This window comes from Dermochelys coriacea, chromosome 2 (assembly GCF_009764565.3).
Source record: "Dermochelys coriacea isolate rDerCor1 chromosome 2, rDerCor1.pri.v4, whole genome shotgun sequence".
Classification (NCBI taxonomy): domain Eukaryota; kingdom Metazoa; phylum Chordata; order Testudines; family Dermochelyidae; genus Dermochelys; species Dermochelys coriacea.
The window spans coordinates 229,058,088-229,074,427 of NC_050069.1; the positions used below are offsets into that span (position 1 = coordinate 229,058,088).

General features: G+C 40.5%; 1 protein-coding gene across 3 annotated transcripts in view; it reads right to left on the reverse strand.

Annotated features, from left to right (window-relative positions):
* Positions 1 to 1,592: 1,592 nt before the first annotated feature.
* LOC119851057 (ATP-dependent translocase ABCB1-like) overlaps positions 1,593 to 16,340 on the reverse strand; it is an 89,618-nt gene continuing 74,870 nt past the window's right edge. For all 3 annotated transcript variants that reach the window (XM_038390257.2, XM_038390256.2, XM_043509379.1), the window contains 5 exons: positions 12,161 to 12,317; positions 10,898 to 11,095; positions 5,231 to 5,437; positions 3,975 to 4,121; positions 1,593 to 2,067 (listed from right to left, as the gene is read on the reverse strand). In XM_038390257.2, coding sequence (XP_038246185.1) covers positions 1,870 to 2,067; positions 3,975 to 4,121; positions 5,231 to 5,437; positions 10,898 to 11,095; positions 12,161 to 12,317 — 907 coding nt within the window. In that variant the 3' untranslated portion in view covers positions 1,593 to 1,869. The remainder of the gene's footprint in view (positions 2,068 to 3,974; positions 4,122 to 5,230; positions 5,438 to 10,897; positions 11,096 to 12,160; positions 12,318 to 16,340) is intronic.

Here is a 16,340-nt window from a genome sequence, read left to right on the forward strand (position 1 = left end):
ATAAAAGAAATAACCCTAATCGCATCTTTTTAGACATTCCCTAATTTTACTTACACATCTGAGGCTCCAGATAAGTAGGTTCAAGCTTTGAATTGATAATCTGTAATCATACCTGATTTAAAGCTCCTTACAGCATTTTTGCCCAGCATTTTCTCTGAGAGAGAACAGACAAAGGGAAAGTTTCTTTGCCCATTTAAAAAGTTCTAGCCTTCCCACTGGCTCTTTTGGTCAGGTGACTTTTTAACTCTTTACAGGTAAAGCAAGTAAACTACCAAGAGGGATTTTACAGCTGTCTGTCTGCCTGGGTGTCCATCAAAGGGAGTTATCCCCCCCACTTTATTTATCACAGCAGGGAGAAGGAAAAAAAAAAAGAAGGTTGAAAGGAATGGTTTGGGGAAAATGCATAAAAAGTGGAACAGATGAGATAGAAGGAAAGAAACATTGTATGCTTGAAGGAGATAACAAAAGGAGGGAGTGAAAGGAGCACCAGGATACACAGTCAACTGACAGAAAGGAGGAATAAAGAGAAGGAGAAGGAAGGACAGATAAAGGCGACAAGTATTTTAAAATAAATGTTACATAATAGCAAGCTTAAAGGTAAAATGTTCAATTAAATCAAGTTATCTAAAAAAGTAAAATGGGTTATGAGAGACTAAATGGGGATACACGTACTGCAATTGCCTTAGGAAAGCAACCTACTGGGTCTGGCCTGGCTTAGTAATAAAGCTAAAAGATTTGTCTTCATTGCAATAAAAAAGTAGATCCTGAAAAAAATGCTCATTTTCATTACTAGTATTGACAAATACTTCCTAGTCAAATGTATTAAACAAACAAATGTAATCATTGACATGTTCTTGTTATGTTTAAAATGCATTGATATTTCACCATTTGATAATTTGGGTTGTAGTCATTTAACACAGCTAACCCATTTATGAAAAAATTGATAACTGAATATGGATTTTTGTACAGTTTCCATTCCATTTTGAAAGTACAAATTGTATTTTTTTCCTTAGATCATTGTATCTGTTTGCTTCTTTTATGACTCCAGTCCATAAGAGAGAAAATCCAAAATCTTAAAGCTAGTTGCAGTGAAAGAAGATACTGGACAACACTTTCAAATGTAAATGACTGAAGTTAGGTACCTAAACCCTACAGTGCATAGGTGCTAGAGCATGTACATGTCCTACTGAAGTCAATGAGACTTCTTGGTGCTTGATCAGGACAATTTTATTCAGGTGCCTAACTTCGATGCTACATTTCAAAATCTGGCCCAACATCATATTTCATGACAATGTCTGTGTGTTAATCATGATCTAAAATAAATTAAACCTTTTATACTGATAGGATAGCTGTCGCCAACATAGTCTGGAAATCATGCCAAAGACAGATGCAAAAAACATTGTGTAAGAACTTGTTACAGGTTCTTCAGGACATCATACAATTAATGACCAGATCCCAGCTTTAGAGCTGATGGTGACATTTCCATATTGTTCATTATTGTATATAGCATTTGCTGAATGAAATGCTAGTCGCGAGGAGGGGTTAAATTCTATGTATAACCCTTAATGATAGCTCAGCATGGACATTTAACAGAACTAATGCAAAACTTGTCAATTTTTTATGGGATTTATTGCAGCAACAATGCAAATTTCTTTTAAGAATAATACATCCATTTGCTCTAACACTGCAAAATTATGGCAAATTATCAGCACAGAACTATGTAATATTAAACTGTGCCTCAACACCACAAACGTACCAGAATATCAGGATTTTGGAAAATGAAGAATTTGTAATGGCTATTTTTTAACAACTTCCTAAGGGTAGCTGATAGAGTATGTTTATTTCAGTGGAGCACTTTTAATTCAAGTTTCATGGTCCAGCTTGAACATTAACTAGAGAATAGTAGATGCCCTTTTCAGCCAAGAGTTGCTGATGTGTTCCTTGTTCAACGACCTTTCCATTCTGGATTACTGCTATCTTGTCAGCATTCTGCACAGTGGACAGGCGATGAGCTATTACAATACAGGTGCGACCTTTTCTTGCTTTATCCAGTGCTTCTTGGACAACCTGTTCAATTATCAAAGCAGAAGATACATTTTTAACTTATTTAGCAAGTAATGCAGAGAAACCCCTTCCAGCTGTTAGTAAGTGAGGTATCTCATCTGATCTCTTTTAATTTAATTTAAATTGTAAATTACCAGAGAGAGATGAGGCTGAATGGCTCAAGGGAATAATAATAGGATGAATGTCTAGCTTCTTGTTTTAAATCTAGCTTGTGTTCATAATGAGCAAGAGCTCTTACTATTGATAAATGGTTGGATATCTATTTGAACTAAGGTGGTGAACATCTCAGGAGAATTGCTAAAGGACCTGTATCCACAGCACCAAAATCATCACAGCTGGCAGCCTTGTTGGCAATCTCAGCAGAAAGACCAAGTATTGTACAGGCACAGAGCTGGTTCCTCTTAGGCCAGTTTTAAGTGGTGGAATGCTTGTATTGCCCCTGTTGTAATGAACTCATTCTGGTATTTCATGAGCACTAAATTCACTTTAAAACTACAGAGAAACCTGTTTGGACAGCAGTGGGCCACCTATCAGTACTGTCAACTCCAAGTTGTCAAAAATAAGGAGACAGGCCACAATATCATTAAATAAATCTTGAGATTCTTGAAAAAAATACTATTTTGGGTTGGTTTTATTCGTCTTCTGGTTTCTGCACATTTAGGATGCACTTGTTTTCAAGCTTCTCACAAAACCAAGAAATATTTTTTAAATGACAGCTGAATTTCTCACACAATCACACGATTGCAGGAGCTGGGACTAAGATCAACAACAAATACCGAGAGACTCACAAAGTTGTCTTTGTGACAACTGGCAACACTGAATCAGTATTTGTGAAAAATCTCATAACTTTATGGCAAGTCTTTTGATAAGTATTTTTCTTAAAGGCCCAGCTCCTGGAGAAAAGTGATAATGTGAGGATCTCAGCTTCCATTTTTATAAAGGAAGCCAGTCTCTGGCTGTCATGGTTGCAGGGAAAAGCTTGAAAATGCCACCTAAGTGCACCCTAAAGGCACAAAAAGAAGAAAGCGAACAAAAAGCCATGAGGTTCTTTCCTTGCAGAAATGACCACATGGGGAAGAATGGGGGGGGGGAAGGGGAAACAGAGTATAGTAAAAAATAAAATGGACTAACCCAAGACTTAAAATTGGAGAATGTTTCCCAGAAATATTTCTCAGAGCTGCCAAGTCTCCTAGATCACACAGGAGACTCCTGATTTCTGGTATCCTCCCCAAGATCCAGAGCAGCTGTTTGAACCTGCTGTCTCAACTCTGAGAGCTACTACTCTATGGTTAGAATCCTGGAGGACTCCAATCAAAGATTTTTTTATTTTTTATTTTTTTTAAAAAAACACAGTACTGTCTCCAAACAGCCTACTGCCATAGAGATACACCCTGTGTAGTGTGTCACTCTAGCTGTTCTTCTATGGGGCAGAAGACTTTGGGATGAAGCTCTAGGACCCAGCTGTATGATTGGAGGAGAGTTGTGTGCTGATCAGAGTGTTGCTGTAGATGGGGTCTGTGTTCCAGAAGGCCTACCCTAACTGGAGTGAGGGCCTAGACATGCCAGAGTCCCTGGGGAGAGGGAGATTTAGCCAAGTGTGTTTATGGGGGAGGAAGAGGAAGAAGGGGGATCTAGCCTTTTAAATTCTTCTGACATCAGTAGGCAATAGAAAAGTAATTGAAGACAGTTTCATAATAAGACATTTGGATCTGGGTAATCTAGATTTAGACAGTTGCTCTCATTTATACAAATGAGATAATGCCTCAGTATATATAAATCTCATTTGTAGAAAAGTTCCAGATTTCCAGACTTTGGACTTTAACAGGCATTTATGGAAATCAAAGTAGTAATTGCAATTTTTGTGTGAACAGCCATGGTTTTAGATTCCCCCACGTACACAAACAAGATACCTTTTCACTTTCTGTATCTAGAGCAGATGTCGCTTCGTCCAGTAGCAGAATTTTAGGATTACGTACTAGAGCTCTAGCAATAGCAATACGTTGCTTCTGACCACCCGAGAGCTGAGTTCCTTTGTCTCCCACACAGGTATTATATTTCTAAATACAATGAACACAAAAGTTCAGAAGGTGCATCCGACCAGCAATTTAGCCTGAATTTGGACTTAAATCACAGAGTCCAATAGAGCATGTGCTTTCTACTCTTGGATATTTTATTTCAGCAGTTCTTTGAAAGCAGATGATCAGTTAGTTATTGAAGGCCACAAACATCTGTCCATCTTAGGTACTTATATGACCTCCATTACCATACTACATGAACATCCCAATCTTTAATGGATATATTCTCAAAACACTCCTGTGAGGTAGGAAAGTATATTATCCTCATTTTACAGATGGGAACTGAGAGGCTCACCACGGGAGTCTGTGGCCAGTCAAGGAATTGAACTACCCCTTTATTGTCTCCCAAGTTCTAGGCTAGCATCCTAACCACTGGACCATCTTTCCCCTCGCGATTTCACCTTGAAGGGAAAATCATAACTTAAAAAAATGTTACAGTTTTAATCTAAATTATGTACATATCTAATTGACAGTCACATCTGACTTGGGGCATCCAAAAATGTTAGCTTTTAAAATATACATGCTGTTTACTAATGAACTGGTTGGTGCTCCAAAGTCTGCACTAGCTGTTATTTGTTACACTGCAAGGATTCGCAAAAAGAAAAGGAGTACTTGTGGCACCTTAGAGACTAACAAATTTATTAGAGCATAAGCTTTCGTGAGCTACAGCTCACTTCATCGGATGCAAGGATTGCATATGATTTGTTGTATGACTCAGTTTTACAATGTTCTCAGCCCCTAACTGAACCTTTAACAAAAAGATGAATTCTACCAAGTGTTTTAGATAACTAAGGGCTAACAAAACAAAATATTTTAAAACAATCTTTAATTAAAAGCACTTATCTCTCTCAATTAATCGGGATTCACATGCTTGTTTTCATAAGTCTAGTTCTCCACTGGCCTATGGAGTCTTTCCGAAAAAAAATGTTGTAGAGAAGACTTGAATTTTTAATGTAACAAACAGGCATGGAAAAAACAAACCCTTTTAGGTTCCTTTACATCCCAGAGAAGCATAAAAGGGCACATCTCCTTTTTATTTTTCTTTGTAAGTCACCTTTTGTTGCGAGTAAAAAACAAAAGGTTTAACTTACATTTGGCAGAGAGTCAATGAAGGAATGTATGTTGGCTGCTCTTGCTGCATTTACAATCTCTTCAGACGACACCTCTCTACTGTTATCTCCATATGCGATATTCTCAGCAATACTGCAGTCAAACAGGATCGGTTCTTGTGAGACAATACCAATGTGAGCTCTAAGCCATTGGATATTGAATGCGTTTGCATTTTGGCCATCCAGCAGCTAAAGAGCAAGAATACTTAAATGTCAGAGATAGGGAAGCTTTGACTTGCACGAAAAAAAAAAATAATTTTTCCATTCTGTATTGTTAATATCAACAATTCTTTGCAAAATGCTTTATACAATGATTTTGCTAGCTTCAGTTTATTTGTAAGGAAATCTCAAAGGAGGTAATTCAAGCCTCCAATCTCAGTTCCGTAGACTAGCTTTCTATCTTTGAGCCTTATTCCTTCTAACATTGTACATATTTATAAAAAAAATAAATAAAGTAATACAAAAAACAAACACTGCAGAATTGAGTAAAATTCTTTTTCTACAAGGCAATGTTTTACTGGTATAAGTAAAGTTCTGAATTTAAACTGCTACAATTATACTGGTATAACTGGCAAGACATTCCCACGTAGTCAAGCTCTTAGATTGTGAGTGCTTTCCAATCTGAAGAAAATTTCCCTTCAAACACAGGATTATAATCATTCTTGTAAGATGTAGACTGATACCTGGAAAGATACTGGAACAAAAATTATTTAACTATCAATTTGTAAGCACCTAGAGCAGTGGTGAGCAACCATGCAGCCCATCAGGGTAATCCGCTGGCGAGCCACCAGACAGTTTGTTTACATTTGCACAGCCACCCACAGCTCCCAGTGGCTGCAGTTCACAGCAGAGGCAGAATCAAAGGGGACCCTGATTCATGGTTGGAACCAGAAAGTGATTCATCTCCTGATCTCCATGTGGGAGTAACAACGGCATCTCCTTTGGGCAATGCAATTCACTTTCACAAATTAGTGGACAGAATGGCATCCACTTTAAAATTAGCTTAGGTGGCTTTGAAGGAGGCCACACATACAGTTTTTGACATTCTGGGTCTGGGTCTACAGTTTTATTGCCCATGTAGAAGGCAAAAATTCCTTTGTCTCTAATCCAGCACCATGCCAACCAATTTCAAAAAAGGCTGACAAGTTCTACCAAATTCCACCGGAGAGATTCTCTTGTTATAGCAGCAATGCTTGAAGACCTGACCTAGGTTTTTGAACACTCTACCCCTTATGATAAAAGTAGGAAAAAAGTTGGACTGTCTTAGGAAAAAACTTTTTTTCTTCAGCTTCCTTCAACATGCAAGTGGCAAATTGTCAAGCAGTAATGGCCAGGTATTACCAGGGGGTGGACTATATAGTACAAAAACTGATGAGATATTGAAGATAGAGCCTTGCTCCACGCTAGATCTCTGGGGCTACTGCCTTCTTGTAGGGGGAGAACACCTAAACCTGTGTTCAGATATCATAGGCAATATGTTTTACCTTCCTCTTCATTGTTGTTTAATCAAAGGAGACAACCATACTATCACAATAGCAGCAACTATAGCAAGCATCCTCTCAAACACTGGAAAGGAAGAAATCATACAAATCCCAGATAAGGACAAAGAAATCCTTGGCCACATCCTCCCAGCAAAATGTCAGGCCACAGGTTTGACATGATAATCAAGAGCTTTGAACCAATTTCAGAAAATCCTGTCTACTTTTGGAGACCATCTATCCAAATTTTATGATAGATGGACAACTATCACATCAGACAGGTGATTTTTCAACACAGTAAAGGAAGGTTATACTGTCCATTTCAAAGCCCTTCCTCCATGCAAACTCCTGCCCCTTCCTTATCAGGGACTTTTCCCATGAGAGATTATTAATGGACATACAAGCTCTACTGCATGCACTATTAATTCACAGATACAAAGGGTTTTACTCCCATTTCTTTGTAATCCCCAAAAAGAATGGAGGTCTCAGACCAATTTTAGACCTCAGAGGCCTAAAACGATACATCAGATAGTTTCAATTCATAATGTTATCTCTTGTGCCAATCATTCCCTCCCGTCTACTCTGTATTGGTTCATAGCTCTTGAACTCAAGAATACATATTTCCATATCCCCATAAGACAATCTCACTGCAAATATCTACTTTTATTTTCTGGGTTCAGACCATTTCTAATACAAAGTCTTATTCTGGTCTCTCCAGGGTTTTTAGCAAATGCCTGGCTCTTATAGCAGTGCATTTGAGAAGACAAGGGATTTTCTTCCCGAGTTAAATGATCGGTGGCTAAAGGCTCTGTCAGAAAAGGAATTAGTAACAGCCATTCAGATAACCTGTTCTTTGTTCGAAACTTATAAACAAAGAGAAGTCTCCTCTGATTCCATCTTGAAGTATTCCGTTCATTGGGGCGATTGTTGACTCCATAAAGAAAAGTATGTTTTCTGGAACAGAGGTTTTTGAAACTAAACCACCACTATACTGAAACTACTTCTGCAACCATCTCAGCTTTCTGGTGTTATAGGTCTTATGGCATTCACAACATACATGACTCCATATGTCAGGCTCAGAATGAAGCCACTTCAGCAGTGGCTATGAAAACTTCAAACCCAGTGTGGACAGTGTGCTAAAAATACAAAATTTTCCTTGGAATTATGAGAATCTCTCTAAAGTGGTGACTGAAACCACAGAATGTCAAAGGAGTATAGAATAAACCACTTCCTCCTTCATTAACGGTCACCACAGATGCGTCTAAGACAGGCTGGGGTGGGGACATCTCTAAAATACCATAGATCTCAGTTGAAAAGGTTGCAGAGAATCCTTGTTACACATAAGCATCTTAAAACTCAGGGCCGTCCATCTGGCTCTCAAAGCATTTCTTCTACAGATACAGGATGCAGTAATTCAGGTGACTATGGATGACATGTCCACAGTATATTTGAACAAACAAGGAGGAACTTTATTGTCGCTAGGCAACAAGGCAATAAAGTTTTGGGACTGGTGCATCCTCTACAACATTTACCCAATTGCTTTTCATATTGCGGAAGAACAGTGAGATCATGGATTATCTGGACAGGGACTGCTCACAGATGCATGAATGGTCTGTAAAAGATGCAGTTTTTCCAAACTTCTTCAGGCTTTGGGGGTTTCCAGAAAGATTTGTTTGCCACCAGATTCAATACAAAATGTCCCTCTTTTTGCTCAAGAAAGGCTTGGACAGTCTATCTTTGATGGATGCTTTTTTTCCTTACACTGGGGAATGGTGTTGATTTATGCATCTCTTATTGCCTCTAATCCTCAAAGTTTTTTTTAAAAAAGAAAATAAAGATTTGGCCAGGATAATTTTAATTGCTCCAGCATGTCCGTGGCAACAATGATGCATGGAGTTACTCCATTTATCCAATGGCAAATACAAGATGCTCCTGCTATCAACAGATTTACTGTCCAGAGTGAGGAGGGTTTGTGCCCAGATCATCAGTCAATACATTTAATAGCATGGGCAACAGGACGAACAGATTCAAAAAGTTCATGCTCTGTTGAGGTGCAGCAAGTTCTTATTAATGCTTGAAAAGCATCTGCCAGAAGAAGCTACAATTATAAATGGAAAAAAATTGCTATCTGGCAACTGATGGGATGTTGACCCGGTCTCAGTTCCCATACAACTTGTTTTGGAATATTTGTTCTTAAAAAGTGGGGTGAGGGGAAGTTGTCTCTCTCCTCCATTGAAGTCCATTTAGCAGCAATAGCAGCATTCCATACTCATGCTAATGGAAAATCCATCTTCTCGCACAAGTTGGTGAAACTTTAAGAGGTGTATTGAATTTGTATCCCCCAGTATGGGAGTTGGCCCCCCTCCATGGAATTTAAACTTAGTTTTAACACAACTTATGTCCCTCCAATTTGAGCCTCAAGCGAGCTATTCTTTGATTCATCTTTCTAGACAGACAGCTTGTATAGTAGCCTTCACTTCTGCTAGAAGAATTAATGAGTTATATACATTGATGGCAGAACCCTGTTATACTACTTTTCAAAAAGAAAGTGTTTTTTGAGCACACCCTAAATTCTTTCAGAGTGGTTTCCGAGTTTCATGTTAATCAAAGTATTAATTTAGCTGTATTTCTCCCCCCCCCCCCCAAATCTCATACAAGTAAAAAGGAGAATCTAGAGTACACTCCTTGGATAGGACTATAACAGTTTTATATTACTTGTACAGAATGTATTTAACTCATATGCTGGTACTTTTAAAGGGTTGGACCATTTCAGCACATTGCCTGTCCAGATGGGTCAGATTGTGTATTCAAATGTTATAATGGAGCTTCACTTCCTCCTCCTTTTCCACTTAGAGCCCATTCTACTAGAGCGGTTGCTACAACTGCAGCATTCACTAAACATATTCCTCTTATTGAGATATGCAAGGCTGGCATGTGAAATTCAGTTCATACTTTTACAAGACATTATGCTTTGAATGTGGTAACAAGGTCTGGTGCACAATTTCGGAGTGATGCTCCAACTGCTGTTTAATTAGGACTCCACTCCCTCCTTCCAGTTTATAGTACTGCTTGCCAAACTATCCCCAGAGCAGGAATATGCAGAGGGCACTTGAAGAGGAAATGAAGGTTATTTACTTATAACCAGAGTTCAAGATAGATTCTACATATTCATACTCCCCACCAACCTTCCCCACTTCTGTAGAGTCCTACTTTTAGGGTTAATCAGTATTCTGCTTTAGTATTTGAAGGGAACTGAGGCAGCAACCTTTTCATCACCATGCTCTCAGGACACACTCAAAACACTGAGGGCAAGGGAAAGGGGGTGGGGCGCCATAACTGGCACTGCTACTAGAAGGTTCCACCATCCTGGCTGCATCCAGTCAGAGCATCCCAAGAGTGGGAATATGCAGAGTCCATCTTGAAGAACTCTGGTCACAAGTAAAAAAAAGAAAAGAAGTACTTGTGGCACCTTAGAGACTAAAATTTATTTGAGCATAAGCTTTCATGAGCTACAGGTCACTTCATCGGATGCATTCGGTCACAAGTAACCTTCATTTGCTAGGTCATAAAAATTGACATGGAAGTGCTTTTTAAAATGTTAATTATGTAGTGGGGAGGTTTTATATGCACTTTACACACATTTGAAACCTAGATTATTGTAAGCATTTAGGAAATATTCATCACTATGGTGTCTGGATGCGCCTTAAATTGCATAAATTTGGTCTTTAACATTAAAAATAAGGAGCAAAGGTCCCATACTTCCCTGCTGCTCATAGTTTTAAGATACAGGTGGGGGGGGGGCATTTATATTAGTAAAATATATAAGTATCTACATTTAATACATTTTATGGGTTTATAATAATTAGCCATCATACGGCCCAATCCAAATCCCATTGAATTCAGTGGAAGTCTTTCCACTGACTTCAGTATGTTCTGTATCAGGCCCATGTAGCAATTTTCATCCCTGAATCATTTCCCTTAACTCAAAATGACAAGTGAAGTGTGGAAAATTTTGCCTTCTTCCTACCTTTGCTATACATCAAACCCTAAAAATCCACTAGTGCCTCCACTTAATCTTCACAAAGGATACAAAAATATCAAAAGTACCTCTTGCATTCTATTATATTAACAATAATAAGATAGGAAAGTTCTCATTTAACCAGGTTCTTACCATTTCTCCATCAAGAGGATCATAGAACCTCTCAAGCAATTGAACAACAGTGCTCTTTCCACAGCCACTGCTGCCTACAAGCGCCAGGGTCTGTCCTTTTTCTACCTTAAAATTCAAACCTTGAAGCACTTGGACATCTGGTCGAGCTGGATAGTTAAATATCACTTCTTTGAATGCTATGTTGCCTTCAAATGTGTCCTATAATTGAAATGGTAACATCTGATCAATTTTTAGGAAAATTCTGACACATCGTAAAACAATGTACAGAGAACTAGAACCATCCTGTTCCTATTGATTTCAATGGAAGTTTTGCCATTAAACTTCAATACAGCCAGGATCTAGTCCTTTTTGTGACGTTTCAAAAATTAACACACAGTATAAAATTATTTTGAAGACAGAGATTCTGCTAGTTCTGCTTCACATCAGTTTTAACATAAGGCCAAATTTTCAAAAATGATGCTATTTTTGGACCACCAGCTTCATCTAATGCTTTCTGTAAATCAGGCCCCTTTCAGAGTCTCAAGTTAAGCACTGAACAATAGCCACTTCTGATATTCTTGGCCTGTGTACCAAAGCAATCCTGCTTTAGAGTTTTTCGAGTTTTTTTCAAATTAAATTACTGTACAATCATCATTACCATATATGCAACCAAATGCTTACTGTCAAACTTATGATTCCTGGTAAGTGTTAACAGCATTTTCTTAGACTTTGTTGCTATTATTTTAAAAATTAGAAGTGTTAGTCAGATGGTAAATTCCTTGGAGCAAAGTCCTGCCTTCTTTATTTGTGTGCAATACCACAATAAAAATAATATACTGGACTGCTATTATCCTGTCTGCCTCTGAGTGATGCCCACCTAGATTCATCTACTTCTTAGCTCCTATAGTACACCAACATTTATTATTAGGGTCTTGTATATAAATTGAATCCCAAAACATTTTACAATGTTAATATAGGGCCTGATTACATTTTCATTGTCCATGCATGGATATGCTCCTCCTGCATAGAAGAGAAATTGGCTGCCTCTGCAGCGTTGTTCCCATTTTCACTAGACCTTGCAGGGGGCTCTCCACAAAGAAATACAAGGAAGGAGCAGGCAGAAGCAGAATTTGGCCCACATAGTTTTTGGATGAAACACAATATTAATGGCCCCAAGGATCAGTTAATCTAAACACTTAACTTGTGAGTGGGGGAAGAAAACCTCAGTGTTGACATTAGTTAGTGTAGTAGGTGATATTGTCCATAACACAATGATCAACTTACAGGCTTCAGTCCTTCATCACTGTAACTGTCTACTAAGGGGGCTCTTTCAAACAGCATGAACAGGTGTGCTGCTGACATCTTGGCTTTGGCATAGTCTGGAGTAAATGAACTGGTCTGTCCTAGTGCCATTGCACCAAATACAATAGCTGAAAATACCCTGCAAGAACAAGACAAGAGAGAAAATAAAATAATGAGGTTGTGGAGGAAGGGGTATAAACTACTGGGAGGGGGATGGTTAGAGTTAAAATAAATAGTTGTTAAATATCATTGTAATGAATAGTCTTGCACCATGAGTAAATGTATCCACTTTTAATAAAGTGATAAACAAGCTTCTGTTCCAAACTTAGTGTTTCCTTTATTTATTAATGCAATTGCTAATTTTTGGCAGGATCCCAAATTTTAGCAGTAGGGAGACAGGACTTAAGTGAGATTGTGGATATTTGGAAGAAGGCAAAGGAGCATCTGCAGAAGCAGCTAAAACATGGATTTCTGCGTATGGGTGAGGGAGTACAATGGGTACAATGAGTACAATGGGAGCACACTAAGTTAGAGTGATCCCTCCCCACCAGTGTGCTGCCCCGGATCTAAAACTGTGCAGGGGAGAGAGAGAGAGAGAGACACACACTCACTCACTCTCTGCAGGGAGGAACCAACCAGAGATTCCAGCCAGTAGGAGCAGCTGGAGTAGCTTTGACTGGACTTTCTCTGCTCTGTGCCGATTAGCTGTCTGCTCCAACCCTTGTCCTCCCTCACAGTCTCTTCACCTCAACGTCACTCCAAACTTTCCCATTTTGCCCACTACTCTCCTACTCTGCCCCTCTCACATGCTCTCTTCAATGCCCCCTCTTCCTTCACTAATTTCCATTTAACAAATTGCCTCCTAATTCACCCTTTCCCCTCCAACCTGCAAAAAATTGTGGAATTCACATGACGTTGCTGCCATTACAGTGTTCACATGCTTGTGTGCTCTACCTCTTCCCCCATCCTTTCTCTTATCTATTTAGACTAAGCTCTTTGGAGCAAGGACTGTCTGCTACTGTGTTCATACAGTGCCTAGAAGAATGGGGCCTCATTCTTGGTTGGCCCCTAGGCATTACCATAATAAATGTGATTAATAATTAAAAAATTAATAATTGGTGCTATTTGGCATATCCAAGTATGTAAGAGGGATTAACTTTCAACAGTGGTTAGCCAATTATCCCAACCACAAGTACAGTTGTACAGGGATGTTTTGGAAACATGTAATTGTAAGTTATATCCAAATACTTACATATAGTACCCACAAGAAGGCTATTCATTATCTTACTTAAAAAAGGTATACTTTTCTAAACTAGGGGTAGGTCTAGAAAAACATTAATTGTAATCCACCTCCAGGGGTAAAATGCTGGTCCCACTGCCATCACTGGCAAGCTTCCCATTGGATTTCACCCAATAGATGCGGATTCAATTAAGAGCTCTACCACAGATCTCTTGGGTGACAGTTGGCAAGTGTGATGGGGCGTCCACCCCACACTGGCCTGTGAGGGGTTAATGGATTCCTTGGGAGGCTCTGTGAAAAGCAGCCAATAGGAGTAGAGCTATGAGGCACAGCCAATAAGGGCCTGGCAGGCCCATATAAGAAGAGCTGCAGGGTCAGTTGCTCCCTGGAGCTCAAGGAGGGAGGATTGGCTGCTGTGCAGGTGGAAGAAAACTAGCACTCTGAACAGAGCAGTGCTGGGCAGGAACAGAGGAGTGAGAGAGCTCCTGGCTGACTGGCATATTGAGGCCCTGAGATAAGGGTGAAGAAGGTACTGGGGTCATGGGGAAGTGGCCCAGGGAAATGTATTGAGAGGTTGGAGGGGGATGCAGCTGGGCCAGGACCTGGAGTAATGGGCAGGTCCAGGTTCCTCCCTCCCCCTTGCCATTGAAAAAGTGGCCGGACTGCAGTACTGGCCCCCTGAAGGAGGGAGTGCAGAGTATGCCATGGCTGGAGGGCTGTGTCCTGAAGAGGATGCCATGGTTCTTAGAGCAACAAGGGTCCAGGAAGAGAAGTGATAGCAGGCAAGACACCACTTGGAGTCGGTGTACTGACCTGTGGAGATGAACCGCAAGATTACCAGCAGGAGGCGCTAGCATGGTGAGTCCCACCCCATCACACATGGTAGAGAATGTGGGCACATGGTTGCCTACGAGGGGAGGGGACTAAGTGAGAGTAAGATAATGTTAGACAGCCACCCTGATACAAGGGAAATGGGAAAGGCTATAGCAGAGACACTTGGGTCAAAGGGACAATGGAGCTGCATGTGTGGAGGCCTTTTTGGTGGCAGGCAGGTGTACCTTCCCAGGCTGGCCTTCAGAGTTGCCGCTCCTACTAAAGGGGGGCAACGAGTAACCCAGGCGGATCCAGGCCCTAATGAGCCAGATCCTGGAGAACCAGCAACAGTGGAAGGCACAGAAACACTTGCAGGAATGCCTGGAAGAGCAGCATTATTTGCTCAAGATCCTCGGGGGGGGAATCCTCCAAAGGGCCTGGAGCAAGAAGTGAGGCTCTAGATCAGGAGGCCAGAAGCCCAAGCAGAACAGTCTTACACTTGTGAGTGGAGGGGACACTAAGAGAAATTACACCTCCTGGGATGGGAGAGAGAAGCCTTATGCAGAGAGTGGGAAAGAGCAACAGCCCAGGAGAGTCCCACCTTTGAAGTGAACAGGGAGGGGATGGGCATGTTGGACCTGCAGGCAACAGAAGTACCTGCAGAGGGAGTGCCCAGACCGAGTGGTAGGGTCAAGGCTAGCCCAGGGGAAGGACCTGAGCAATGGAAGGACCATGGGAAGCCTCTGAGCAAAAGATTTCTTATCGGTGCCATGAGACGGCCATACAAAAAGGTATTACACCCTTAGGAGAAGGCAGGATAGAAAAGGGGTGCCTGGGAACCAGGTGTGACAATGTATGGAATTTGCAGGAGAATATTATGAATACCAATATTGTAAAATTGCAATGGGTTATGCCAGATATGCCATGTAAAGTATCCACAAAAATATTATAATTTGCCAGGATTGATAATCTCATTTGTGTTTGTATCACCTTTGTATTGTAAATTATATGTATGGTATGTCTGTAGTTCCAAACTTGTGCTGTGACACACCCAGGCAGATTGGCATTAGCACTGCTTTGCCTGCTTGACAGCCCATCAAGGGACAATAGCTATACAATTGACCCATTGACAGAAAGCAAGGGATAACCTTATGACTCAGCAAGGCATGCAGGGGCATACCGATGGACAGAACTCTAAGGATTCCAGGCCATGTGCTGGGCAGCTTGTGTTTGGACCAAAGGAAACCAAGCTGTATGACAGACTATAAAAGGCAGCTGCATCTTCTCTATTTTGTCTTCAGTCCTGCTTCTTGTCTTCATTCTTGCTTATGAGCTCTGGAGTAACCTTTCTACAAACAAAGCTCTGAACAAAGGACTGAATGACCCATCCAAGCTGTGAATGTATTCCAAAGGGACTTTCAAGCCAGCAAACTCACCAGTACTGCTAGGAACCTGATTGACTTTGAAGTCTTTATGTATGTGACTTTTACTATTTAACCCCTCTTCTTGTTCTTGCTTTTTTCTTTATAATAAACCTTTAGTTTTAGACACTAAAGGATTGGCTGGCAGCATGGTATTTTGGGTAAGATCCAAACCCATAGTGACCTGGTAACATGGCTAACCCTCTAGGGTCAGAAGGACATTTTGTATATGTGAGCAAAGTTGTTTAAATAACTTCACTGTACTGGACCTAGGTGCTGATTGGAAGCCAGAGAACTGGAATGCAATAACGGGGGCTGTGTGATTTTTTTTTTTTTTTTTTTTTTTTTGCTTCTTGATAACCAGTGGGGGGGATCAGAAGCACAGTTGATGACCGGTTGGGCAGTTTGACTTCAGTGTTACCCACCAGTCTTGGGAATATCTGCTCTTCCTTTTGCAGCCTGTCCTGACCTTCACATTTCTAGGGAGGCCCTGGGTCACACCAGGCTAGGTCAAGTGGTGGTGAGGATGACTGGGCAGGGAGCAATCTCCTATGCCCAGCAGGAGGTGCTAGGGAGATGGTGGATAAGATGACTGGGGACAGAGAGGACCCAGACAGACAAGTGAACCCACACTTAAGCAGGATAAGCTGTGGTAGGGACTTAGACCTTGGGAGAAGTGGTGCTGGGA